At 50.8% G+C, this 27019-nt stretch overlaps 1 protein-coding gene across 3 annotated transcripts in view; it reads right to left on the bottom strand.

Annotated features, from left to right (window-relative positions):
* Nucleotides 1-636: 636 nt before the first annotated feature.
* The window catches only part of LOC105695279 (dual specificity protein phosphatase 10), a 43516-nt gene continuing 17133 nt past the window's right edge, over nucleotides 637-27019 (bottom strand). For 2 of the 3 annotated variants that reach the window (XM_012416713.2, XM_012416712.2), the window contains exons 3-4: nucleotides 6952-7338; nucleotides 638-2617 (exon numbers count right to left, since the gene is read on the bottom strand). In XM_012416713.2, the coding sequence (XP_012272136.1) occupies nucleotides 2304-2617; nucleotides 6952-7338 (701 nt within the window). In that variant the 3' untranslated portion in view covers nucleotides 638-2303. Of the gene's footprint in view, nucleotides 2618-6951; nucleotides 7339-27019 lie in introns of all 3 variants that reach the window. The other variant, XM_012416711.2, reaches the window with a different exon arrangement.

Here is a 27019-nt window from a genome sequence, read left to right as displayed (position 1 = left end):
CGTTCTCCACGCATCGGCCAGAAAATTCGGAGCTTCGACGATCCATTAGCGCGAGTCGGGGGGCAAATTTTGCCAGGAAAGAGCGGATAAGAAGGGCTCGGCCTTGGTTCGTGGACTAGCGACGAGTCCGGCCGCGCGCGTCGACATGTCCCAAGAGAACGACTAGATCACGATGGTCGGACACCTCGACCAGATCCTTAAATGCTAAGGGCTTAACTAACTAAATCGGCGCCGTGTTCCCCGTCGCCCGTAAAAAACACGTGGCGTCGCTGGTGGACCTCGAGTAGCGTACATAAGAGATACAGAAATACAAATTACGAGTCCTAGGCTAATGCAAATCGCAAAACTTTGAAAACTTCGCTCCCCCCGACATCCCCGGACGAGCTTAACCCCTTAACGCAGATTTAAAAAAAAAACCGGCCAAAAATAAAATCAATTTTTTTTTATGTAAAAAGAAAACACTACAACATTGTCTTGGCAGAAAAATAAAATTCTGGATTATATTCCAGGGTGAAAAATTATAGTGGCATAAAATACAACGCCGCGGGAATTATCTCGAGGGTGCACAGTTTGGCCTGTTTAGTGATAGAATTAACCCACAGATTAAAAAAAAAAATCGGCCAAATAAAATCAATTTTTTTGATGTAAAAAAACAGAACATTGTCTTAGCAAAAAAATAAAATTCTTGATTATATTCGAGGGTGAAAAATTATAATGGCATAAAATACAACGCCGCTGGAATTATCTCGAGGGTGCACAGTTTGGCCTGTTTAGTGATAGAATTAACTCCAGCGCACAAGTTAAGGGGTTAATCGGCTTAATCGCAAATACTACGATTCCCCGGTCGAGGACCGCCGCTTTTCCTCCTGGGACTCGATCCTCGAGTTCGTGCGGATTTTCTCTTTTTTTTCTTGGCATATGAAAAATCTCCTATTGTGGAGTCGCGCTAAAGGGTTAACGTCCGAAAGTCCTACGCGAAGCCATGGTAAGGTCGAAGGGATGAACTCGAGGATCGGATCCCGATCCGTAGATGTCTGCCCGTTTCGTCGCGCGACTCCCTAAGTCGATGATAAGTACACCCGACTGTCCCGAGGAGTGTTCGCAAAGGTGAATAAATAATCGCATCGGGACTCTCGGTGGAGGGAAGCGCTCGAGGTCGTCGGCCCACGTCGCGGGACCAAAATCCCAAAAGTCTTAACCGCATTATTTCGCGGGAGTTACGATCGTCCCGTTTTAGTCGGCGGACACGTATCTCGCAAGATGTATAGGTACCGGGTCCCCGTAAACCGACTCTCGACTTTCTTCGCGTCGTCAAGCCCCCCACGTGCTCCGCGTGGAGGCCCTCGTGTGTCCTCGAGCTTCGACGGAGTTCCTCGTCCTCGGGATCGAGATTCCCGACTCGAAACCCGGATAAACCGAGACCTGGGCTCCTGTTCTCGAGTTCGTCCGGATGTTTTTCCTTTTTTTTTCCTTCGCATAGAAATAAATCCCCATAAGAAAATATCTGCATCGCTGCGAAGTCCGGTACTTGGTAGACGTTTGAAGGCGTTACGCGAGACCGTAAATTCCTCGTGCCGAATAATTTCTCGCACGACCTCGAGACTCGGGTCACCGTCCAGGAGCGTCCCTGGTACCTCGAATAAAAATGAAAAAGTGCCGTCTACCGACGTCCATTCGTCCTCGAGACCTCGATTATTGTCCTGAGTGCCGAACCTCCCGGTCCTCCGGGATGCGCGAGCTCTCCTAATTCTACCCTATATCCTAATAATTCTATAATCCCTGCACTCGTAAAAATCAGTGAACGTTAGTATCTTTATACTCAGGTAACCCGATTCCCATCCGTACCCTCCCAGGGCTCCGTGATCCCGTGGTTCACGCGGGATGAGCCCCAGGATATCTCCCCCACCGCTCGTTGTCGACTCGAAACGTCGCGATCAACCCCCCTCGGTCCTCGACTCGTCGGAGGAAATGAAATGGGGGGAAAAGAAAAAAAAAAAATTGAAACCCAAGCAACCCAGCTCATCCCGTGGGTGTTTTCCTCGGCGAACGGGGTTGCTCGTGGTTAATAAATAATCGTACAATCGCGAGGGCACGCGGGGGTCCGCGCAGCGTACAAAGGCACGTGAGACGTATTCGTAAATAGTTTATATCTCTCTTCTCTCCCTCGGAAAGGTCGTAAAGGATATGTAGCGGTGCGTCGTCGGCGATCCCTCGATAAGGGAGGAAAAAAAGAAAAAAAAAAGAAAAAGAAAAGGAAAGTAGTGGGATCCGTATCGACGATTCGGCGCGGTTCGAGGGCCTCCTCAGACGCTGCAGCCGGAAGTGACCTCCTCGCTGTTCTGCTGGTGACTCCAGCGACACTGGTGGCAGCTCTTCGGCTCTTCCTGGGGGGCGGCGACGCCCCCGGCGGCTCTCAGACCTTGCTCCAGCTCCAACAGCTGGCCCATGAAGTTCAGGTTGGGACTGATGATCGGCCTGGCGTTCTTCACTAGCTTGTACGCCTCCACCATGGAGAGGCCCTTGTGCCGCATTATGTAGGCGATGGCGATGGTCGCGCTGCGCGACACTCCGGCCTGGCAGTGCACCAGGACGCTACTTCCGGCCTTCCGGGCTTCCTCTGTGAACAGTAAAGATAAGCTAGTATCATTCGTTGTATACGTATAATTTTAAAAAAATGACTTTTTACTTATTAACAATTCATTTAAACGTAAAGCCTAGTGTTCTTTAATACAGGCTTAATTTGAATAAATCGATTTTTTAAAGAAAATTCGTGTTTCCGTTTACCCGTCAATTTGACGGGTGCTCGTAGAAACGGGTATATAAAAAACGGCCGTAAACCTAGTGTTAAAAACCCATGCCACTGAAACGGTTAAACGGCAACGAGGACTCGGCGATTGGGTATCGCCCTCGCGCGTCCCGAGGACGCGGATTCCGCGCCGGCAAACGGATCGAATCGTCGAGTGAGCCTCGGTGAGTCACCGTGTTTTGGTAAATAAACTGCACCGAGAATAGCACGTCGCTCGGGACGCGCGTCCATATCGTTCGTCCTGGTCTCTCCTTAACCCTTTCAACCCGGAGCCATTTCGACATAAGGGCGAAATTCGTAGGACCGTGCAGGCGATACTGGACCAAACGTCGGGCGACTTTAGGCGCTCTTAGTAGCCAAAGGGTTAAGGATCCACCTCGCGAAACGCTTATATCCCATCCCGGGGCGCGTTGGCGGAAAATAAACGGCGGAAAGTCACGATCCATGACGAGGGAAAAAAAAAAAAAAAAAATGGAAAGACCAAATGATAGGGCAATTTGCGTATATCTCCGATAAGCCCTGCGCAACTCGAGACAGCCTCGCGCGGGCTCTCCGCGTCATCCGGAATTCCGCAAACAGGACGTCCTGTTGCAGTTGCGAGTAATTATGGCATAACTTCCTCGGCGAGGCGAACCCTGAATGGGAGAGATAATCGCGACCGGGATGACAACGGTCATACGGCGAAACGACCGGAGCGCATCCTCCCGGTCGGGATCCGTTATAACGGCTCGTCGCAAAATTGAATCGGGGAAAAAGATAGTGCGGAAACTATGCCCCGGAAAAATTCGGGTCTGATGTGGATGCATTTTCTTCTCCCGACGCGCTCTCGGGGACGTCCCTCCGGGGCACCCCCGTTTTCCCCGGAGTGGCGCGATAGTCTTGTAACGGCCAAACGAGCCAGTCGCCCGGTAACCCAAACGGGCGATTCGGTTACGTAATATGGGGGACGCTATCGTATCACGAGTGAGTCACGACAGCGCCCGGATCCTATGCGATCGCGGCGTGCCGGCATACGGCGTTACGCGGTGCGTTTCACGGTGCGTTACCGCGACGGAAGCACGCGGGCGGGACGAAGGAAATCAAGAGACGCGTTTCTGCATCCGGCGAAAATCCAGGGAAATCTAAATCGCATGCGAAAAACGACGCGACAAAAATTCGAGTCGGTCGAGAAATCCAGAAAAATGAGTAGAAACTGATTAAAATGAAACATAGAGATAAAACGTGCCCCGCAATTCCGCGTGATCGTTAAAACAGGGGAAATTGATCTCTCGAGCAAGGGGTGCTCGAGACTCGGTCGCACAACGTTTAACACACTATTTCTACCAAAGGTGTCAAAAGGCACCTTTTAAAATTTTAACTTGAAATCATTCTCAATGTTTAATAATTTTTTTTCTCTATTAATGTTTTGAGTTTTTGTATAATTGTTAAATTCATTTAGCGGTATCATTTTCCTCCAGCTCATAAGAACCTTTTGGTCGAAATGGGTATACACAAAATCGCGGTAGAAATGTGCCCATAATTATGAAAGTGGTCTAAGTCAAAATAAAAAAAAAAAAATGAGATTATCAGTTATTTCATGGCACATTATTTCAAACGAAATTAATTCAATGTAATTTAATTTTTTAAACATAAAATATATGACTTAGACCACTTTCATAATTATGGGAACAAATAGTGTTAACGGCGAGTCGTCGCCCCCGCGATAGGTGTCGTCGGAGCAAAACGGGGGATTCGATAAGTCGCAAGAGACCGTGTCAGAAGTAAATCGATGCTCGTAACGGCCGTTAGGTGCGTGGTCACGGGGAAGATAAGGGAGCGTCCAGGGCCCGGGGCTCGCGCGCGTTAACGAGGGCGCGCATTTGGCGTCCCTCTCTCTCTCCCTCGCTCGCCCCGCCGATTCTCGACGTCTCTCCGTCGCACGGGGCGACCATCTGGCGTGAGTCAGAAGCTACGCCCGGGAGCGCCCAGCGAGCGCGAGAGAGACCGACGCATAGGGGTCGACGCGTGCGAGACGGCGAGGGGAACAACGGGGGCTCGCGTTTCTCCCTCGCAGGATATCCCATGTACGCGGGTACGCGATTCCGTGCGTACGTGTAGGTGCCGCGGAAGGACGGAAAGTGGAATTCCCAACACCTGCCCTCGGGAATTCCGTCAGGAAAAGGTCTCGAAGAGGCCCGCAAAGGGAAAAATCCCGATCCGTCTCGAATTAAGAAGGGATCCGAGCCGGGGCGGACGCATCGAGGGAAAGTAGGCACCCGCGATAACCACGATGATAAGCGAGAGAAAGAGTCGACTACTGAGCCGCGGACAATTTTTCTTCCGGCACCCGTGCAAAAGTCAACGGCCGTTAATTTCATCTTCCCTGAGAAATCCGGGAACTCGATCGGTCTCTCGCGTCCGCGTGCTTCGAGATAAAATTAAAAAAAAAAAAGAAATAAAATAATTAAACCGCCGAAAAAAATATATATTCACGGGTTTGATGAAGAAGGTCCAAGGACTCGATCGAGACGTCTGTTATACACATTTAATGTACAACGTATGATAAATAATTAACGGCCGGGATGGACCAAAGTCGTCCTCGACGCCTCGTAATCGTCTCGTCTCCTATCTCGGGGCGATCGCGCTCGCTTTCCACGACGCGCTTCGCGTATAACGGAAACAGGGTGTAACCAGCCGTTTCCGGTGGACCATTCACCGCGCGGAGAGCAGGAGCCGAAAGGCTTCCATTCACGAGGGAGTGAGTCACGGACGCAGGCACGCACGGCGCACGCGGCCGGAGGACGCGCCCGCTTGCGTAGCTCGCTCCGTCTCTCTCGCTCTTCCGCCCTTCCCGCGCCCTCTTTCTCTCTCGCGCCCATTGGTGCCCCCTCTTCATCCCAAAGGACGTTCTCCGAATTCGCCCCTCTATTTTCCTATAAATCGGGAAATTTCAATTTTCAATCAAAATGTTTGTATCCATCCATGACAAAAACCAAAAAAAAAAAACATTAATTTTTCCAGAAAATGAAATTTCGTGAATTTCAAGATATTTCATACATATATATAGAATGACCCTTTCGTACCACCTTATAGAGCATCCACTCGTTGCACGATATTTCATATGATAATCGAGATTTAAATGAAATAAAAAATGAAGGGAAGATCCACCGCCGCGATCGTCGGCGTTGCGTTTTAACCCTCTATGGGCCCGTGTAACTTTCAGGTGACATTTTAAATGAAAAATTTTTTTTTCATTTGCATATATAGGTTCCTAATTGCTGATTTTTCGTTCCCCCCATTTTTTTTTATTTATTGAAAAATTCGGCCCATAGAGGGTTAAGGGCGAAGGGGCTTTGCGCAGGGACCGGATGCGCCCACCGGGTTTCCGGGGCCCCGAAGGCCGGGACAAAGGGCCAAACCTCTTGGGCCCGAAAACGCGGTCCTCGGCCATTGTGCGAGAAAGCTCGTCGAAAGAGGCCCTCTCCTCGGCCGATTCCCAAGCCCTGGGGCGCGCATGCGTGCGAACGACGAGGGGGCACGCACCCCGCGAGAACTTAGGAGGGGTGCGCCCCCGAATGTGCAACCGGTGGAATGTCGTACCTGGCCGCCCAACGAACCTGACTCCGTGGGACGATTTGGGAAACGACGTCCGTTAAAGCTCGCCCCCTAAGGGGCGGGCCCCGTCGGGGATGCCGAGCAAAAGGGCCCCAGCCCCGAAAAAGGACCCTCGCCGGGCTCGAAAGTTTCTCCGAGTAAAATTTCTCCCCAGGGTTCCCATTCTCGAGTTCACGCCGATTTTTTCTTTTTCCGCATACGAATACATATTCGCATGAAAAAATGTTGCATCGTTGAGAAGCCGCGTCATTGGGGAACATTTGAAAGTCGCATGGGAATACTGATCGCACATGACTTTCAAATGTATGACTTAGAAGAAGAAAAAAAATGTGATTTTTTTTCTCGCACGCAAATAGATCATAAAAAAATGTCGCATCGTTGCAAAGTCGCGACATCGATCAACATTCGAAAATCGAATCTACGAAAGTGACAATTTGGTCGGCGAAAGTTGATCGCTCGAACTCGAGAATCGGGTGTCAGGGTTCGCACGGCCGCCAGGTAGGGGACTCCAGGGGGAGGTAGACTCCGGGGAACGTCATCGAAGATCGTACCGATGAAGTCGAAGGCCTCCTCGAAGTACTGTTTGAGGTTCTGATGGCCGGAGTCGGAGGCGGGTATCTGCCGGTAGGTGATGCCCCGAGCCTCGTGGTAGCCGGGCAGCTGGGAGGTGACGTTGAGCACCCGGGTGGCCCCGAGGGCTTGCAGGAGCTGCAGGTCGGCCGCGTCGCGGCCGTTCCCGAGGTAGAGGAAGGGCAGGACCCTGGAGGCCGGGTGGCTGTCGATGTCCGCGGGCTGCGGGGTGGGGGGGCCTCCGGGGCACCCGGGCCCCGGGCTGGGGCAGCCGCCGACGGCGGAGGGTCCCGCCGCCCCCGCTCCGGCGGGGAGCAGCGTGTCCTCGCAGAGGTCTCGATGCCGCCTATGGAACTCCTTGTGTCCGCCTAAAATCGAGAAATCAACGATAACGTCAAATAATTTCCTGCAGATCCTTCGTGAGGGAGGGAACGAGAGGGGGGCGAAGATTCTCATCTCTCTCGCAAGAGAAAAAAAGAGAGGTTAGGGACGAACCGCAAGTTACGGGCGTACTTTTTACCTCGGCGCGTCTCGTCGAGATTCGCCTTCTCGACAAAGGCCGGCTTTCTCTTGCCGTCTCTCTCGCTTCGCCTCCCGGGGATCGTGCTCGCGCCTCTCCGCGGAAACGCGTTGCCGCGACGTTCGCGAGATCGCCCTTCCCCCCTTTCCTCCCGCGTGCCCTTTCCGCCGGAGGAGCGACTCGTAAATCGTTCGCTCGCGTCGGGATAGACCAAACGAGGTAACCGAATCAATTTCCTCCCTCGACTTTGCGAGAGCAGGAACCCGGAGAGACCCGCCGAGCGACGCATCGTCAACGGCCAACATGACGCTGCATGCCCAATTTCCCGATCTGAGCGAATAGCCCCCCTCTAACCAACCGCGACAATTGCTCCGGCCCATAATCGCATCCCGCGAAGGAATCTCGACGGAGGTCCCGAAAAACCTTGCGGGGTGCCTGGAAACCGTCGTCACGAACAAAAGGAATAAAAAAAGTAAATACCGTCCCCCGGGACCGAGGGCACGTCGGGGGTCGCCCCCGGGGACTCGACTCGAGTGCTCTCGTGATTCAGCCGAGCTCTGACTCACGAGGACTCGGCCGAGAGGCCCGAAGTCGGTCCGCGTAAAAGTCCGCGCCTTCCCGGGGGAGGGGGATTCCGCGTCCCGTGGGTCCGGCGGGGGGACCCCTGCTCCCCGTGCCCGGAATAGCCGGCGAAAAATAGCGGCGCGCGAGGGGCGGCGGAAAAATCTGGTCTAAAAGTGTCGCTCCCTGCCCCCTGGGTCGTCCGTCTCTCTCCCTCGCGCGACCACGACCCGCCGAGGGAGGAGGACGGAGAGACGGCCCGGCCTGGCTGGGCGATGAGTCACGCCGCCTGCCCCCCCCCCCCCCCCCCCCACTCCACCCCTCGACCCGTAACTGTCGCGGCCGATTCCACTGCCGGGACCGCGCGCGAGCTCCGAGCCTCGCGTGTGGAGCGCCGGGAGGTCTCTGAGCGGACGGCCGCGAAGCGCCGCCTCTTGTAGTGTGCGTGAGCGCTCGCGGGTCACGTGGCCCGGTACGTCGAATGCGGGCGCGCGTCCATTAGCATGGGATATAGAGTATAGAGGACGGTAGACTCGCGCGCCTCCTGGACGTCGCCCGGAGTCTAGCTTTAAGGTGATACGAAAATGTCGTTCTATATATNGTCTTGAAATCCCGGAAAATTAAATTTTAAATTTTTATATACATACACGACACTCTCGTAATACCTTAACGCGTTTCGGTCCCCCGTCGCTTTTTGTCGCGATCTCGGGACCGAACAAAGACGGCAACCGAGATTCACGGCTTGGGACGGATAGTAAACAAATACACTCCGAAGTCGGCGCCGCGCCGCCTCGCCTCCCTCCTGAGTCACCGGGGGACTCGTCGATCGTCGAAACTTTCGAGATTTCACCGCGAGAAGACGGCGCGTACGTTGGGCCACCGCGACGCACCGCGGTGACGTCACACGCGCGGCAACGTGCATCCGCCGGAGCATCTCGAGGTGGAATTTCAAAGTAGAGCTCGTTTCTCTCCCCGGGGGAGTAACTCGCCCAACGGGACGTTCATTTAACTCCGTGATCGATGGATCGATGGAATCGATACTGCCCTTGTACCGGCGATCGGCGATACCTCCGATAAGCCGCGAATACTAACATAACTCGTGTCGACGATCGAGCGACGCGACGCGCCGCTACCGCGCAGGCGCACGATTAAAAACGTCGATCCAATTAGAAATATTATTTCCCCGCCGAGAAGAAAGTCATCGATCCAAAGAAATATTTCGTTGATTAAAAAAAAAATTGACCGAAGCGAACTCAAATCGTCGTCGTTCCGAAGAAACGTTGCGATGCATTTGATATTAAGGGAGGAACATTAAAATTAATCATTTTTCGGTTTAACGAATTACTCCCGTCCCCCAATTAAGTAAATACTCAGAGTATCCGTTCCACGTTGATTTTTCGCGACTGAAAATCCCGCAAATAAAGTCCGTCGGCGCAAAAGAAAAAAAAAATATAGGGAATAAATTCCGCGGTACATATTCGAGGTTGTTTAACCCTCGAAACGCTGCGCGCTTCCGGGCCTCGCAACAATATTAATTAAAACTTTCAGGAAAATATATTTTCCGCGGAAATTGTGTTACAATTTGCCGCGTTAACTGAGAGAGCGGGGTATTTCTTTGGGACCGTTCGAAGAGCTATCTCTTTGGTTCCTTCGACTTCGCCCACCGTCCGGAGGATCCACGGGGGATCTCGTTCGGTAGCGGGAGACCACTCGCGAGATTTACGTTGACCGACTCATCGGGGGCACGTAACGATGCATCGAGCTTGCGGCGACGCGGGGACCGGCTATATGGCGAGCACGGTGAGTCACCGCGCCGAGAGATTATACGCAGCGCGCCAAGTCGCATCCGTCAAGTCGCGTACGATTAGACGTCTCGAACGGGGCGCCGTTAGTCATCGAGCCGGCCTATCGGGGAAGGTCGATCGGAATCCCCCGCGATATCTCGTAAATCGAGCAAACTCCCCGCAGGAGACGTATAAACGCCTTTATAATGTATAAAATATTATGTATAAAAGCACGCTGGAGACCACCTGGGTCGATCGCGGGGAACGCGTTACGAGTAAAAAAAAATGAAAATATACGAATTTAAACGCGAAACCTACTCCAGGGCTCGAGGTCCTCTATGGGCACCAGTCTGAGGACCAGGCAGGGCGCCTCCTTCTTGATCCTCATCTCCGCGGCACGTGGCACCGAACCGGAACGAGTTCCTCCTGTCGGCAGGGCACGCTTCTCCGCACCTTCACCTCACCATTCGACACACTTTCCCACCTCGAGGAGCGCAATCTCTATGTCGGGGTACTTTCTACCTCCGAGAGGAATCGCTCATGTTACGACGAGCCGCGATTCCTCGATCTCCGAGAGGAAAGCGAGATATCGATAGCTCGATCGATCGATCCCAGGCGATGCGAACGATTGTTTACTCCAGTCAGGGCAGGCGCGTAAGTTGAGAGCGAAGACCGTCTCGTGGCGAACCTCTCCGCGCGACGGACTGGCTGAGACTGGCGGTCAGCCGCCGCGAGAGAGTTTACGAATGGGACTCCGGCCGGTGAGTCACCGAGCCGCGCGCCCATTGGTCGGAGCCCACGTGACGTCACACTAGGCCGCGGGGCGACGCACGCGGCGGAGTCGGGAGGCTCGCGGCGCGCTTCCTGCTTTCCACGGTCGACGCGGAATGACGCGGACCGACGCGGACCGCCGGCAGAGAGAGAGAGGATGCCGGGCGACCTTGGGAGGCGCGGGGAAACGGAATCGACCGAGGGATCCTCCAGGACCCGCACCCGGAAACGCCTAAACTCGATGTCTTTGTGGTCAGATATATCAATGTATTCGATAAGAAGGCATAGGAGGAAGTTCCGGTGAACAGATACACCCGGAGATAAATAAAAGCTTTAAAGTTCCAGAAGCCCTTCCGTTGGAAATTGTTCACGATGCGGTTGAAAACCGTCCCATTAATTTGATTAACCCATTAATTTATCGTATTTATCGTCCCATTAATTTATCGTAAAGATAATGGAAATAATTTCCCGCCCTTGTTTCAATGGATGAAATCTGGGCATTTTGCAGATTTTTTCTTAAGTTCGCATCCTTTTTTCTCCGTGTAACGATTTTATATCCTCTCCCAAGTGAGCGGAGGGGCAACGAGGAACTCTCCGAATTATCGGTACGAGTCGATTTCGTAACTCTCGATTATACGCGGGAGCCCCGTACTCGATGTCGCCGGGAATAACTCGGACCCATTCAACTGCAGAAATAGAAATTATATCGCGAAATAACGATCGCGGGTGCCGGGAGAGAGCTTTCCCCGCTTTTCCTCGGGATCGTTACATCTTCCGCAAAAAGATTACGCGCCGGCTGTCGGACGCCGCGTAATAGTCGTCTTCGTAACTCTTGACGGAGACGCGACGCAAAGAAATCTAGTCGAGGAGGTTTCGCGTCTCAATGGAGGCATTCCGGCGCGGAGGGATTTATTTGCGGGCATTATTCGGGTCTTAAGTTTCGCTCGAGAATAGCATCCTAATGCCCCGCCATTTGCATTGTCACTTAGCGGTGCTCGATGTTAACGACGATATCGTTCATTCTCGCGACTGGACCCGGACCCTCCCTGTGTCACTCGCGGCTTTGTAGCCTCTCTTGCCTCGGTGGCTAGACGAATCGGGCGACGCCGCGGCGACCTTGTTCGCGGAAGTCCCTTGTAAACATAATTGGACGTGCGATGACTAATTGGCCCGGAGAGAACGTTATGTCGTGATTTCGCAGCTCCGCCGAAAGTGCCAGCTGCGGATCTCGCGGCCGAAAAGGAGGAACTCAAAATAAACCGTGGCGACCGACCAACTACATCTGTCCGGAGGGTTCAACCGTCGTGATTCACGGCGCGCGGAAAATTAACTGGAACGGACATTTTTGTCCACGAATCCGGAATCCGCGACCGCGTCGATGAGGCCAATATTCCATATTTTTTTTTATATCGAAAAATTTCCTACGATTGTTAATTAATTTTATTCTTCCGCGGAAAAAAATTGGGTACGTTCGATGTAACTTGCGTCAATCGACGATGCCGAAGGTTCAACCGTCGTGATTCACGGCGCGCGGAAAATTAACTGGAACGGACATTTTTGTCCACGAAATTCGAATCCGGAATCCGCGCCCGCGTCGATGAGGACGACTGGCCGATATTCCACATTTTCTTTTCTATCGAAAAATTTCCAACGATTTTTAATTAATTTTATTCTCCCGCGGAAAGAAATTGGGTACGTTCGATATAACTCGCGTCAATCGACGATGCGATTTCCTCCCGTCCCTCGATTTACGCGCAGTGTCCGTCCCACGTGGATTCCTCATTCGTTTTACGCGAATGAAAATCCCGCGTCGTGTAAAGTCTGTCGGTAAGAGAGATAAAATGTTTGAAATAAAAACCGTGTAAATTGTGTTATAATTGACCGCGTAAATCGAGGTAGAAGGGTATTTGGCGCGGGACTCCGTTGGGTTTCTCGATTTTTGGGGGGTATTTTTACAATGACACTTGATTATTTCGTCCCCGGGTAATCGGAGCGTCTGCCATTTGGCAGCCATCTTCGAGCATGACAGCCCGTGCGACTTAACGAACTGGGAGTGATTAATTAACCGATCTTCCCCGTAAGTGCCAAGTCGCGTTTCGCGGAGTCATCGGGATGACCGGGTGCCAACAATGCCGACCGCGGAACCGAGATGACAGCGCGGCTGTCACCGCAAAATTGAGGAATTAGTCCGAGGACCCGTTCCTGGTCGACCCGTTTTAGAAATTGGACCATTCGCCTGGATGTTCTAATTTCCTAAAAAGCGAGGTCTTAATAATACCGAAAAGGGACTAAATGGAACAAAAAGAGTCAACGAGAGTTCGGGCAGTTTTGTATACAACGCTTTTCCGAAATCGATTACCTCTCACTTGGCTAAAAGGCCTCGGTGGATCCCGATAACCCCCGATAAGGGATCGATGATCCGACAAAGGTGGTATTACGGCTTTTTATCGGAAACATGAAATTTTCGAAAAGAGACTTTCAACTCTCTCCCGTGACCATTCTCGACACGTGGGAATATAAATGGGAAGAAAATGGCGTCGCTTTCGAAACGGTGACATAAGGTCGGCTTCAGGTGTAATTACGAGGGGAGGCTCGGCATGGAAATCGAAATAAAGGTATAAACGTATACGTATAATATCTAGGTCACCGACCGACACGCACCCGCTCAATAATGCCGGAAAGTGGCTCGTCGATAAATTCGAGACACGTTCTCCCCGATCCGAGCTCGAAATCATTCCGCGGGCGAATGGCCGTTTCCGAAATCTATTTCGAAATTGCCTTCCCTTCGACTTTATTGCGACGTCCTCGAGATCGAGGCCGAGCTCCCAAAGTTATGGACGACGTTTTCCGCCTTCGGATCCTCGGCCGGGGAATTATTTTCGCCGCAAAAATCCGCGCGGTTTCTGCAGGCCCGTTACGTAAACGTGACACACATCGAGGGTTACGCGCAAAACGCATTTCAGGTGTTACGGCGGCAACCCTCCCACGCAGTTTGGCGTGTCGGTCGCGATAACTGCTGATAAGTTAACCCAAAATCCTAAGCGACGCAGGAAGCAGCCTGGAACCTTGCTGGATATCCACTTTTTCCTCGTATCACCATGAAACCCCGCCATTCCGCGGCGTCTCTCCAGTGCATTATTTCATTTTGTACTTATACGTATTTTTTTAAGCTACACCTGGATTTTTTTCTAAGTCGCTAATGGGGATGACGCGGGTCGGCGGACCTCGCCGTTTCCGGTCTAAGTCATCCAGGATTAACGGATAAACCGGAGGGCATGCTGGTAATAATTGATATTTGGCCCGATGACGAATCGGGGGAAGCCGAATTTCATTGTTCGCTTCGGGGTAGGAACGAAACGGGACTCTAACGGCCGATTCGAGGGAAAGGGAAAACCACCCCTGTCGGACGTAGCCCTGCACGAAAGTTCGGAGCTTCACCCCGTCACGGGGATTTCTTTCCACTGGACGGAGCCAGGCAAGCTTGCGAATAAAGCGGCGTAATTGCCGGACAATTTCGAGACTTTCGACTCGTCACCCCTCGACCACGTGGCCTGGGGGTTGTAAACGGGACATTTTCGGAAATGCAGGACGGATGACTAACCGAAGGAACACCAAACGCCTCTTTTCCTCGAAACCGAGCTTCCTTGTTCCCATTTATAGGGATCTCGAAGCTTCCCTCCGCGGGCATCGATTCTTTCGATTCTTTCATGGCGTCGATTCTTTCGCGTAGAGATGAGAATAAAAGTCAGGGCTCGATTAGATCCGTTGCGCGAAGACCCTGAAGTAATCACCGATTAAGAGGAATTAAGAGGAATCGACCAACGAGTGCCGTGAAACATCTCCTGTTCCCGTCCTCCCAAGGACGAGGTCTTTCAAGATGGCGGACGCGACGCCGCGCACCGTCTGACAAGAGTGCGTCATCCTTTCCTGACCTGGACGTTCCTTCGACGAAAAAGGACAATGACGTACCCCAAGTATTTCCAGGAGTGATCCCGTCGGGTCGTCATCGAGCGTCACCGGGAATTTCTATCTCCGGGAGGTAGGCTCGCTCCTCCAGGTTTCCAGAATCGTCCGCCATTTTGGAGAACCGTCCGAGAGCCTTCCAGTAGCCGCTGACTCTCGTTAGTCGGAATCGGATAGATCGGCACCTTAGTCAGTGATCTATAACGCGAATGGCATCCCACTCCGAGACCGTTCCCCGAATTTTCTGTCTTTCCGATCGAGTCGTGATGTCAAAGGGGAAATATTCCGAGATTCGGCCCGTTGTTATTCCGCGGCGCTCTCCGACGCGGAAACGAAAGAGGTGGACGTGCCCCTCGAATTTCAATAGCGCCATACGGTATTTGCAGTCCCGAAATCGACCGGATATAAATCGAGGTTGAATTACGCCGGTCGAGGGTATTTACGATTCAATTCGCCGCGACGGTTAATTCACTCGGAATTGTTCAATTATTAAAATGACTCGTTTGCGCGGAGGTTTACTCAAGAAATGTTCACGTGCTTTTAAATAGTTGCGCCTAGTTTTACGTCCCTTTTACGTGTCTCTTTTTGTGGCAAAGGAACAGCGGGGAGAACTGGCGTGCACGGGAGCCGTAATAAAAACGTATTATCCCGCGCAATTATGCCAAATATGGCGCTGCCAAGTCGTTGCGGTGGTTACGAGAGCAGAATGTGTAATCGATTCGAGCAGTGATTCAAAAAATGACGCTCGCCGCAATCCTTCACGCTTCGGAACCTTGTCTATGGTTACTTGTGTGTGCCCTATTACCAATCCCATGAATCATCCGCCGTCGAACAATAGGAATTTAGTTCACTCGCAGTTGCAGAACATTCCGCTCAAAGAACGCCGCGCCCGCGACGTTGACAAAGGTCTTCGGTCCTTTCCATTTCGGAATTTTCCTAAATTACTCGGCCCTGTTTAAAAAAAAAAAAGAAAAAAAATTAAGAAAGACCTCGATGAGTCATCCGACCACGGCGAACCATTTTTCACGCCCACATGTAGAACAAGTTTTTCACTCGCAACTCGTAACAGTACTTACAAGTTCTTACAAAATGGCCGACGACTTGCCCGGTAACGAGAGAAAAGAAATACCCTGTTAAAATCGGCTGAACTCTGGTGTACCTTTTTTTTTTTAACCCTTTTGGCCAATGCAAATTATCAGGTAAACCATTTTTTTTCCCATTATTCTCATTTTAACAGTACTTACAAGTTCTTACAAAATGGCCGACGACTTGCACGGTAACGAGAGAAAAGAAATACCCTGTTAAAATCGATTGAACTCTGGTGTACCTTTTTTTTTTTAACCCTTTTGGCCAATGCAAATTACCAGGTAAACCATTTTTTTTTCCCATTATTCTCATTTTAACAGTACTTACAAGTTCTTACAAAATGGCCGACGACTTGCACTGTAACGAGAGAAAAGAAATACCCTGTTAAAATCGATTGAAGTCTGGTGTACCTTTTTTTTTTTAACCCTTTTGGCCAATGCAAATTACCAGGTAAACCATTTTTTTTTCCATTATTCTCATTTCAACAGTACTTACAAGTTCTTACAAAATGGCCGACGACGTGCACGGTAACGAGAGAAAAGAAATACCCTGTTAAAATCGGCCGAATTCTGGTGTACCATTTTTTTTTTTTAACCCTTTTGGCCAATGCAAATTATCAGGTAAACCATTTTTTTTCCCATTATTCTCATTTCAAGCATTCATTCGAAAGAGGAATCGCGCTTGTGTAATCTATCGCACGGCTCATTTTTTTTCTCCGGCATTTCGACACGCGAAGGTATTTCATTGTTCACATTAGAAGGTAAATATAATCCGCAATCGCAACGATAGTATTCGCAAAGCAAACAGTCCGTGGATGTGACTTCGCGGTTGTTTCAATTTCCCGGAAAGCGATGACAAATCTTATCCCTCGAAAGCGCCATCGATTCATCGAAATGCCGTCAGATCCAGACGCAAGGTTGCTACACCGAGACACCGATAATTATTTGTAACGAATGAAAGATATATATATAAACCCTGCGTAATCGATCTTTCCACAAGGAGCTAAAAAAAAAAATGCATCGAACCAGAGAAATATTTTGTTCCTTCCAAAAATAATTATTTCACTCAAACAAGTTGTAATAATTTTGTATAAGTGTTGCATCCAATTCATCCGAATTGATTTGAGTCAGATAATTACTTTTTGAATTAACGAAATATTTCTCTGGTTCACTGAAATTTTGTTCTCAGTACCGGTAAACCTTTGCGGTACAAAATTTCCTCTGCATCGGGATACAGAGAGGGACTAGAAAAAAAGAGGAAAAAGAAGAAAAAGCAAGATCGGCCCCGCGGAATATCTTTTACGCCCATCTCGCGAAGACGAATCAATTGGTTACAACAATTTCGCGGAAACACGCGAGAAGCTCATAAACAAGGTTGCTTACGTAATGGCCAGTTTCCTCCCTAATCGTTAAACTACTCGAGTCGAAGCTCCATCGCACGGTTCTTTGAAACTTGGATGACTTAAGCCGTCATTTAATCTCCTCCTCAAACGAGCGCTCGTTACACGTAGGAAAAGGAAAAAAAAACAATTACGACCGATGGCGTATTAATCCAACTCGAGGAAGCCACGTGGAATGATTTCAACCATACCCGTCCCTGATGTCAAGTGCCAATAAAAATTTAAAAGGCACGTACTTGATATTAATATGTAACTCCGATGTGAATAAAATAAATTGAAAAAGGCGAAGAAAAAAAAAAAAAAAAAATAAACAAGAGGTTTCATCGCACTCGCGTCGACTCGGAAAAGGAAAAAGAACAATTACGACCGATGGCGTATTAATCCAACTCGAGGAAGACACGTGGAATGATTTCAACCATACCCCTCCCTGATGTCAAGTGCCAACAAAAAGTTAAAAGGCATATACTTGATATTAATATGTAACTCCGATGTGAATAAAATAAATTGAAAAAGCGAAGAAAAAAAAAATAAAAAATAAACAAGACGTTTCGTCGCACTCGCGTCGACTCGGTATATCGAAGTCATTTTCGCACGAGGAATGAGCGCATTTTCCGACACGTGGTCACAGGTCACGCACGTTGCACGCAGAAATTGCGACCTAGTGACGCGCGAGGATTCCGCCTTTGAATGAATCACTTAACGAGAAACGCGTGCGCGGCATACGCGATGCTCGCCTCCCTTTCGTACTCGTACCGAGAGTGCCGATTAGGAGAGTACACGCTACGTGAACCTCGGAACATGTCGATGTCCGGTGTACGCAAGGTACCGGACACATCGCTCCCGGAAACGCGACCAACGAACGATCGGAAGAGGATGTACCTTCGAACGTCTTCTGCTTTCCGTTTTTCGAGGCGTGGGACCAAGTGTCAGGGATAATGCTCGACATAAACGTACGCAACGTGGAAATCGTGAAACAAGAGGACGGCTGGAATTTCCATGGCCACGTGGAGGGAATGAAAAGTCCGGAGGATCCAACGGTGACTCACAGGGCACGCATTCTAATCGCGTCGCGTCAAAGTCATCAGCTGACTGGACAGGGAAATATTTACAAGGCGCACCGAGGATGCTCCCTCGCGGAAATCGATGCGCATGGGAATGATTCCGATCGATCGACTCGAGTCATCGAGACCTTATCGAGCAGCTCGTCATCGCGCCCTGTCGATACGCCGATGACGAGTGGCCGGTGTCGCGATTGGCCCTAATTCGACCCGGGGCGATCGCCTCCACGGTGGTTCCATGATTTATGATCGAAAGGGCGTTTTTAGGGAGAACGTGGAACCGGGGGATGAATTGGGCGCGAAGAGGGCGACACGGCCATGAGCTGGCGAGCCTCCACTCAATGACTCAGTCCCGATAAGTGCACCGTGGATCGCTCTTGTGGGGAAAAAAGGAAAAGGAGGAAAAAAATGGGCGATAAAGAGCCGATAGCGGATAAAGGTCGAGGATGCGCTCGGAAAATCGGGTCCCTCCCCTCTGCCTTGAGAAAAAAAAAAAAGAAACTTGGTTGACGCAACGAAACATGCCTTGCTACGGAATACTTAGGAATGAAACGTCGCTCCATGAGGAAGGGACGTCGCGAAAATTATTCCTCGGTCTCGTCGCATAAATGAGAACGAGTCCAGCCAAGTGGACGGCCATTTAAATGAGACTCGAAGAGGTCGCGTGGTTCAAGTTCGCCTCGTTTTGGGTCACGGGACGGACGAGTCGGGGTCATTGACGTACTTATTGTCGCATGTGTCCGGTTACCTCGGTCGAGGATATTATCGCCTCGTTGAAAGGCGCGATTCGGACAATCGGCGACTGGTCGGTCTCGAGTAGTTCCGAAAACGGGAGCTGGGGAGAAATTTCGCCGATCTCGCGGGACGTTTCTCCGGATTTTTGGCAAAACTCGTCGAGCGGGCTCCTGCCAAAAATCCGAGGCCCGAATTACGCGGAGTGCAATTTCTCGCACCGGACGGAAGGCATATATCCACGTACGGGGTCATGCAGGGCGCATTTATTTCCGGCTCTCGCCCGGCCTCTTCTCGGTACGCGTACTCTCCTTCTCTCTTTTCCGCCTTCCACGTGTCTCCGCCCGTGCACCTAGAGAAATAGCCGCGCATCTTTTTGCATATCTATTTTAACGCGATATGAAAGGCGCCGAGAAATTTAAACGACGTCGATGACAACAACAAAAATTCATCCCTACCCTTTTTGGCGGTAATTTTGGATACTTAAATCTCACAAATTTTCTTCTCGTGCTTTCTATTTTTTTTTTTACCCTGTCTCGGTGCACACCCTTTGTCCCCGTTTTTCTATTTCGCGCTCTCTCTTTCCGCCCGTTCGTCTACGCCGCGGTCTATTTCTCCGTCTCCGTCAGGACACGAATAACCTCGGAATCATCGAAGGCACGCTGACTCATCCGGATTATAGTAGGAATCCGTGGTTGAACCGTCTCAAGGAAATTCCGCCGTTTCCGAAGGACGAGCAAACAAACAGGGCAGCCGTACACTGCAGCCTCATACGGGCGTGAATCATGTTCGCGTTAATAATATTCCCGCACGACCCTGATTTCATTTGCGCACCTTAACTAGGGGGGCCAAGCTTTCGATTTAACAATTCGCCGCGTCGAACACCACAGTGGGCCGAAAGACGATTTTTTAAACAGATCATTTGCCCCCACGAAGAGGCAGTCCCCTCGGTCAGGAACTATCTCAGAGAAAATGTCAATAAAATATTAATACTTCCGCACAGATTCAACCGTGTTTATAAAAAATAAGAAGCATCGCATCCGGGGATATTTTCAAAATTCTGGAACTTTCCTTATCGCGGCTATTTTGTGCTAAATATAGTTACGGTTTATCGTACTCCAAGTGCTCGCGCACTCGATGCAATTTATTGGTAGTAGGTTCGATCTGGATCTAATCACCTAAACGACGGAATGATTAATCGAATCGATCGATCGGCAGGGTCATCGAAATTGGAAATCCCTCAGGTGGGACGTACCGGAATTGGGCGAAGACGAAGAGAACCGGTCGCCTCCAAATCGAAGAAACGAAATACCCACACTTTCGAGGAAATATATATTTTGCGCAGTGCTCCTTGTCGATACTTCTTCAACCCGTTCTTTCGAGTACTCGCTACCTGTCCGTTGACTCATTACATGTCCCGGCCATAAAGACGCCGTAAAACCTCCTCCTCGCGGGCATTGAAATCACCAGTTCTTTCCTCCCGCCGATATCTTTCCGCGACACGTGATTCCGCGCAGAACGGGCGACATTAAGCGAAAAAGAAAAAGAAATTCCAGGATCATTTCGCTCCTTTAACGTAGAGATAAAAGTCCGTCCCGTGGGAAAAAATTCCCCGTGTTCCTGGCAGGGGCATTTTTACCCCTCGGTTCGGCCACATAAGTCCAGGACGAGAAACCGGTAGGAAAAAGAAGGACCAAGGACGAGAGCAAGGACGAGTCCGATGTATCTACGAGGCAGCGGTCGGTCCTGTTTTTCCCACTTCTTTTTCCCGAGGGAACCGGTAGGTCGAGAGAACTCGCCGTGAAAATCCATCCCCGGAGCCGGGCCCGATGACGTGGAAATCGTGGCGTTGCCCGAGTTGCCCGGCGAGAGGTGAGGCGAAGGTGTGAAGGCCGTACGAGGAAAGCAACTAAGGTTCCAGCGTGCCGGCGCCCCGCGGTCGGGCCTCTCTCTCTCGCCCGCGTGGCGCCCGCTCGCCCCCTCTCTCTCGCACTCACGGGCGAGGACCCGGCCGAGTCCGAGAGAACCAGTCGCCGCGCAACTTTTATGTCTTCTCCTCGCTCCTTCTGTCTCCCTCCCAGTCTTCCACCTCCAGACCGCTTACCGCCAATGAACGGCATTCCACAACGGCATTGTGAACTGCCCGGGCTGCAAACGGCCGCCACATCTCGCTTCAAAGAGGCTGGAGCGCCGCATGAAAAATGTTAACGAGCTTCCCCGAGACCCGAGAAAGACCAGGAAAAATCCCTCCACATACCCCGAGAATCCGATAAATCGGTATCCAAAGTGCAGACCGCACCGCTTATATCGATTCCTCGATGTGCGATAGCCCCGCAAAGAATCGCCACTTTCGCTCGCTTCTTTCGGCGATGTGGCAGAAACTCGTCGAAGAGCGAAGATATATCGAAGAATGGAGGCCGTTGCACCCTTGCACTCCGAGAACGATTTATCGAAGCGATCTGGATTTTCTATTATGTCGGTAACAGATGGGACGTCTTTGTCCGCGAGTTGGCTTTCGAATGGATTTCAGCCGTCATCTCGGCGTATATCGTGGAGCGATACGGAGCAACGCGGAGCGCCGGAGGAACAAGTGGATATCGAAGCAACGCGCAACGGCGAGGCCGTTGCTTGGTGAGTCAGAGAGAAAGTAAAGAATAGGAACGCGTCGTTTTACGCCGCGTCGGGTACCCGAGGGAACTTCACCTGCCGACTGGAGGCGCAGGAGTGAATTTTCTGCCACTCGATCGAAACCCGTGCCTACGAGATGAGCAAAGGAAAAAAAGTCACCCGCAACCTTCCGAAATCTACTCTTCATGCAAATCGTCACCTTTCGCGCTTCAAAATCTACATTTATCGTTAGAACAAATTGTTCTCCACTTCAAAGGCGAAATTTATGCGTTCGGAGCAGACTCGGAAGCTCGGCGTCATAGACGAGTCCGGCCCCTCGCTTTGTCCGGGGACAATAAATTCAAACAACGACTCGTTTATATGCAAATCGGCATAATTAGCGATGCAACGTCGCGATAGCGAATGGCACTCTATCGGCGCTTTTACTTAAGGTGAGCGATCATGTCGTACCGCCTGTTGCCGAGATGTAAGCGGCTTGGATTCAATTAGCGCTCATTACTTTTCTCCGGTGATTCACCGAGAGCGATCCGCGGATGCAGTCGGATGCAGTCCGTCGGGATCGTTAGGTTACGAGGCGAGGTAAAATAGGATTACCGGCCGTGACAACCCCGAGCCTCCATTATTTCATAAATAACACGAGGAATTGCGCATATATTAATACAAATAGGGTACCCGTGCGCGACGACTTTACGGAGGTAACCTGCGGTGCATCATCTACAGGTACAAGAGGACGTCGGAAAAATGCTCTCGAGGTTGATCTTGATGAAATGATGATGAAAACTAACGGCAGATCCGCAAGGATCCGTTCCAGGCATTCATCGGTTACCCGAAGTAACCTGCGGTGCATCATCTACAGGTACAAGAGGACGTCGGAAAAATGCTCTCGAGGATGATCTTGATGAAATGACGATGAGAACTAACGGCAGATCCGCAAGGATCCGTTCCAGGCACTCATCGGTTACCCGAGGTAACCTGCGGTGCATCATCTACAGGTACAAGAGGACGTCGGAAAAATGCTCTCGAGGTTGATCTTGATGAAATGATGATGAAAACTTGTACCTGTTCATCGGTTACCCGAAGTAACCTGCGATGCATCATCCACAGGTACAAGAGGACGTCGGAAAATGCTCTCGAGGTTGATATCCGATCGCCGAGATGCAATCCGGTATCCGAGATTAAGTGCGGCCCCAAAATCCGTCATTGACCCGACACGTCATCTTTGAGTATAATTACGTCATCTTCCTTTCGTTTCCCTTTTCCGCCGTTCCCACCGGTACCTCGGCGGGTCTCCCCTCGCTTTTCTCTCCACCTCCGACCCGCCAAACTGCGAGAGCACGCAATACGCACCGTTTCGTAACGCATCGTCTGGTCGCGAGCCGCGGGGCGCGCGTCATCGGTCGCAAACGGGCCGCCGAGAGAGAAAAGAGAGACGGCGCTATCGGGGCCCGCGCGGGAGCGAGAGAGACGGAGCTAGGGGCTGCCCGCCGGGGACCTCGTCGTCCACGCATCGAGACCTCCGGGATGTTCATTGTCGTCGGTCCATATTTACAGTGGCACGCACAGGCCGGGCCATTCATCGGGTACACGTCATACGCATTCGGCCCGGCGAATGAATAAGCCCTTGAATTAGGGGATGATGCGTGGGGGGCGAGCGGGAATCAAAGGGGACGCCGACCCCCCCGGGGGGAGGCGCGTTAGTCATTGATACACTTTAAACCGAGCTGTGCCCCGGGTGACTCATATATATATATAAATAATAATAATAACGACGATCGTCATCGACAGCTGATCCAGATGCGCCGCGGCGCTCGCACGCGGGACGACGCAACACGTACCCCGTGCATCCCCTGCACGCGGTGCACCCCGGCAAACTCGGGGGAGCAGCGACTCACAAAGGCGAGCTACTCTATGACACCCCCCTTCCGATGACGAAAACGATGACTAATTCATTAAGCCGCCTCCGGTCTCCTCGGGCCCTCGATTTTCCGCCCGCCGCCCCCTGGGACGGTTTCCGCTTAGGCCGCGGCGTCTCGACCTGGACTTCCACTTTACCATTTTTTATCTCCGCGAATATTAAGGCGATATGCAAAGTTTGAAACGATTAGGTACATCTGGCTCGGGTAAAAACTTGATAAACGACCGATTCTTCGAATGTTACTTTCGCGTTTGGGCTCGCGTTCTCGTGTGGGCTGAGTTAAAAATTAAAAAAAAAAATCCCAATTTCGAATGTGTCAGGACAATTCTTAGATGATCAGGAGCGATGTGTCAAGGTTTCGGACTGTTTGGTCTAATACCCTTAAAAAAAAGTGTTGCATTCGAGTCGACTGATTTGAAGGGGGTTTCACTTCACCTTAAGGCAGTCGTGCCGAAGGTCCGAAATTCCCGACGACTCTCGAAGGGTACGGCGACTGTAATACCGGCCGTGGTCCACGTGGTCGGGTCGGTGAATGGTCCGAGCCGTAAAATGAATGGGAGAAGTCCGCGCACCGGCGATAACCGGCGGTCAAGCGGCGCCCGTAATGCAATTTGCATGAATTAAAGCCGCGCGGCCGATGACTGCGCGCGCGAGCCAAGATGGCGGAGACCCGGGATCGTGCGAATTCGGCTGCTGCGGGACGAGTCATCGTCGAGGGCGAAGGGTGGCCGCGATTAGGGTTTTCGGGGACACGCACGGGAAAACACGGGGGCGGACCCCCCTCGTTATTCCGGAGTACATCGCTTTTCGTGTTTCCGACGATCCACCTCGCGGGTGGGATCAATGGAGGCGCACAAAAGAGAAGGAAACCGTAATGGCCGGCCATGGACGGGGGGGCTCTTAATATATTTCTCTCCTCAGATAAAAATCCACGCACCCGCGAGTGACCTGGCAGATGCCTCGCCGATTACCGTAACCCCTTGTAAACGTTGATTACGATTTTTCCGGCAATATTTGCGTGCATTCCCCGACACTTGCAGGAGGTTTGCCCAGCGTCGTCGGAGATACGCACTCGGGTGTTGTGCGTGGATGTGTGTCTTCAAGTATCTCGCTGGCTTAAGGTGAAGTGAAACACGTCGAGGAACTTGATCAACGTCGATAAAGACGATTTTTCTAAATGCCTACGTTGCCGACGTTCGTTTTTATATCGACAGCTGGGTCGAATTATATTGTGTATTGTACCAAATGGCATATTCCACCTGTCGTTTTCGTACAATAATTATGAAGAAATCGAAGTAAAACTACAGAAATCCTCTGGATTCATGCTTTCTGGGGCCCTAATTGACTGCAGAGGGACCCTCTGCGCCATCTGTGATTTCCAGGTCAATTAAATTCTCACTCCGAGACCTCGTATTACCATCGTTTTAGCATAGAAGCGCATACAACACTTTTTTTGCCTTTATCCCGTTCAAATGCGAGTTTATCGATTACCAGAGTGTTCTAAATCGTCGTAAAATTGTCCTGACCCTTTCGATTCTCATATCAGAGCCTTCGATAATTGTATACTGATAAAAATATGAGAGCTCGACGCCATTTTGGATCTGGTCTGGACTGAGTTAAAAAATTTCTTTGAAAGATCCACATTTTTAATGTGTCAGGACAATTCTTAGCTGATCAGGAGTGATGTGTCAAAGTTTTGGACAATTTGGCCTAATACCCTTAAAAAAAAGTGTTGCATTCGAATCGACTGATTTGAAGGATGTTTCACTTCACCTTAAGCGCGATTTAACGTCGGTTTCTGTAAATACTCGAAGAATCTCGAAAGCGCGGCGGTTATCTGCCACTATCGCGGCAGCTGTTTTAGATACGATCTTCGGGGACGGTGCGTGCGTCGTACACCTCCCACCTCGATCCTCGTCGTCGCGTTTGTCAAAAAATATCCGGCAATGTTCTCACGCGAGGACATACGAGTCGCTCCGAATTGATACGCGCGGACTCCTTCGTGCCAGCGATCCAGGGGGGGTTATCATTTTCCGAATTAAATCCAGCGAAGCAATCGACGTTCCGCACGGAAGTCGATCCACTTCTGGGAAGTGGTTAAATCGACGGGTAACCCGGAGAAAGGTATTAAGGTGAAGTGAAACGCGTCGAGGAACTTGATCGACGTCGATAAAGAAAATTTTTCTAAATGTCTACCCTTAAAAAAAAGTGTTGTATTCGAATCGACTGATTTGAAGGATGTTTCACTTCACCTTAAACCGGCGAAGGAAAGCAGCACATCAAACGAATCTCGCCCGATGGTGAGTCAGCGCGTTCAACGAAGATGGCGATTAGCCCTATGGGCTTTGTGGGGCCACTTTTTACGCAGATGCGCCACCCCTGCTCTTTGCTAAGCCACTTATATCCCCCGCTCCTCCGAGCCGAGATATTGCGCTGATTTTCAATTTCGCCCCTCCCATGCTAGGTCCAAGAAATATAGGAAAAATTGACGAGCCCCCTCGAGCGGTCGACGACGATTCCCCATTCGTCGAGGACGCTTGGAAGTGACAAGATCGACGAGGAAAGATTTATTTTCCCCTGCCACTTCTCGGTGTAAAAGGGCCTCTCTCGAGGGATTCGCCCGCGCGATTATCTCCCATTATCTCAATTCCGGAAGACCGCGTCGGGACTCTCGAAAGGGCCGCCATTTTCCCTCCCTTCCCCGTTTTTGGCACGCGTACCCGGCAACCGTGACCAGCGGCGATTTTCACTTTAACGGCGACTTCGGCGGCCGTAATACGCGGTTAATGTGCCGGAAGTCGTGATAAGACGACAAAACGGCAGATGGTAGATACGGCTCGTGTCCCCTCTCCCCATAGCGCGCGTCGTGGGTGTTCGAGGACGTTAACTGCACAAGACATTGGGGCTAACGAATTTCCAGGCCCGAAAACGTCATCGCGCCTCCCACCAGCGAGGGGAATTTCATCGAAAAATAAAAAGCGTCAAACCTCGGTGAGCATCTAAATATTTCCACCCTGAGAAAAAAAATATTGAATGAAATACTTCTTTAACTAGTACCAAAGAAATATTCTCTTCATTAAAAGAACAATTATTTCACTCAAATGAGCTGGAATAAATTGGATGCAACCGTTTATCCGGGATAATGACAGCTTAATTGAGTGAAATAATTATTCCTGAAATTAAGGAAACGTTTCTTTGTTTCAGTGAATTTTTTTTTGTCCTCGATACAATAAACGTTACCCCAGAAAATGTCGTCGAACCGTTATAACCTCAAAGCGAGCAGAAAATACCTCCTCAAGAATCCTAATCTTTCCATCAAAAGTCTGCTCCTTGTCCTATCGGACGATGCATTAAATTTATTTATAAAGTTCACTTCGTCGAGGGACTCATGCGCGTGCGTTCAAAGTACGGTACACGCGTCAATGACGGCAAATACGGTACTCGATAAGGAGAGCGGACGCGATCGAGTGGCGGCTCGAGTGCAGAGCGCTCTTGCAGCAGCTCGCAGCAGCTCGCGGCACCGCGTGAGTCAGCGGCCACTCTCACCGCGGCCGCGGCGCGGCGCGCACATCCGCGTGTTTACACCCGTCGCCGAACACACGAAGGCAGTCACGAGCGCCCTCGCTCGGGCA

This window comes from Orussus abietinus, unplaced genomic scaffold (genome assembly GCF_000612105.2).
Source record: "Orussus abietinus isolate OABI.00-Male unplaced genomic scaffold, Oabi_2.0 scaffold47, whole genome shotgun sequence".
NCBI lineage: Eukaryota > Metazoa > Arthropoda > Insecta > Hymenoptera > Orussidae > Orussus > Orussus abietinus.
This window is presented reverse-complemented; position numbering and strand designations above follow the sequence as displayed.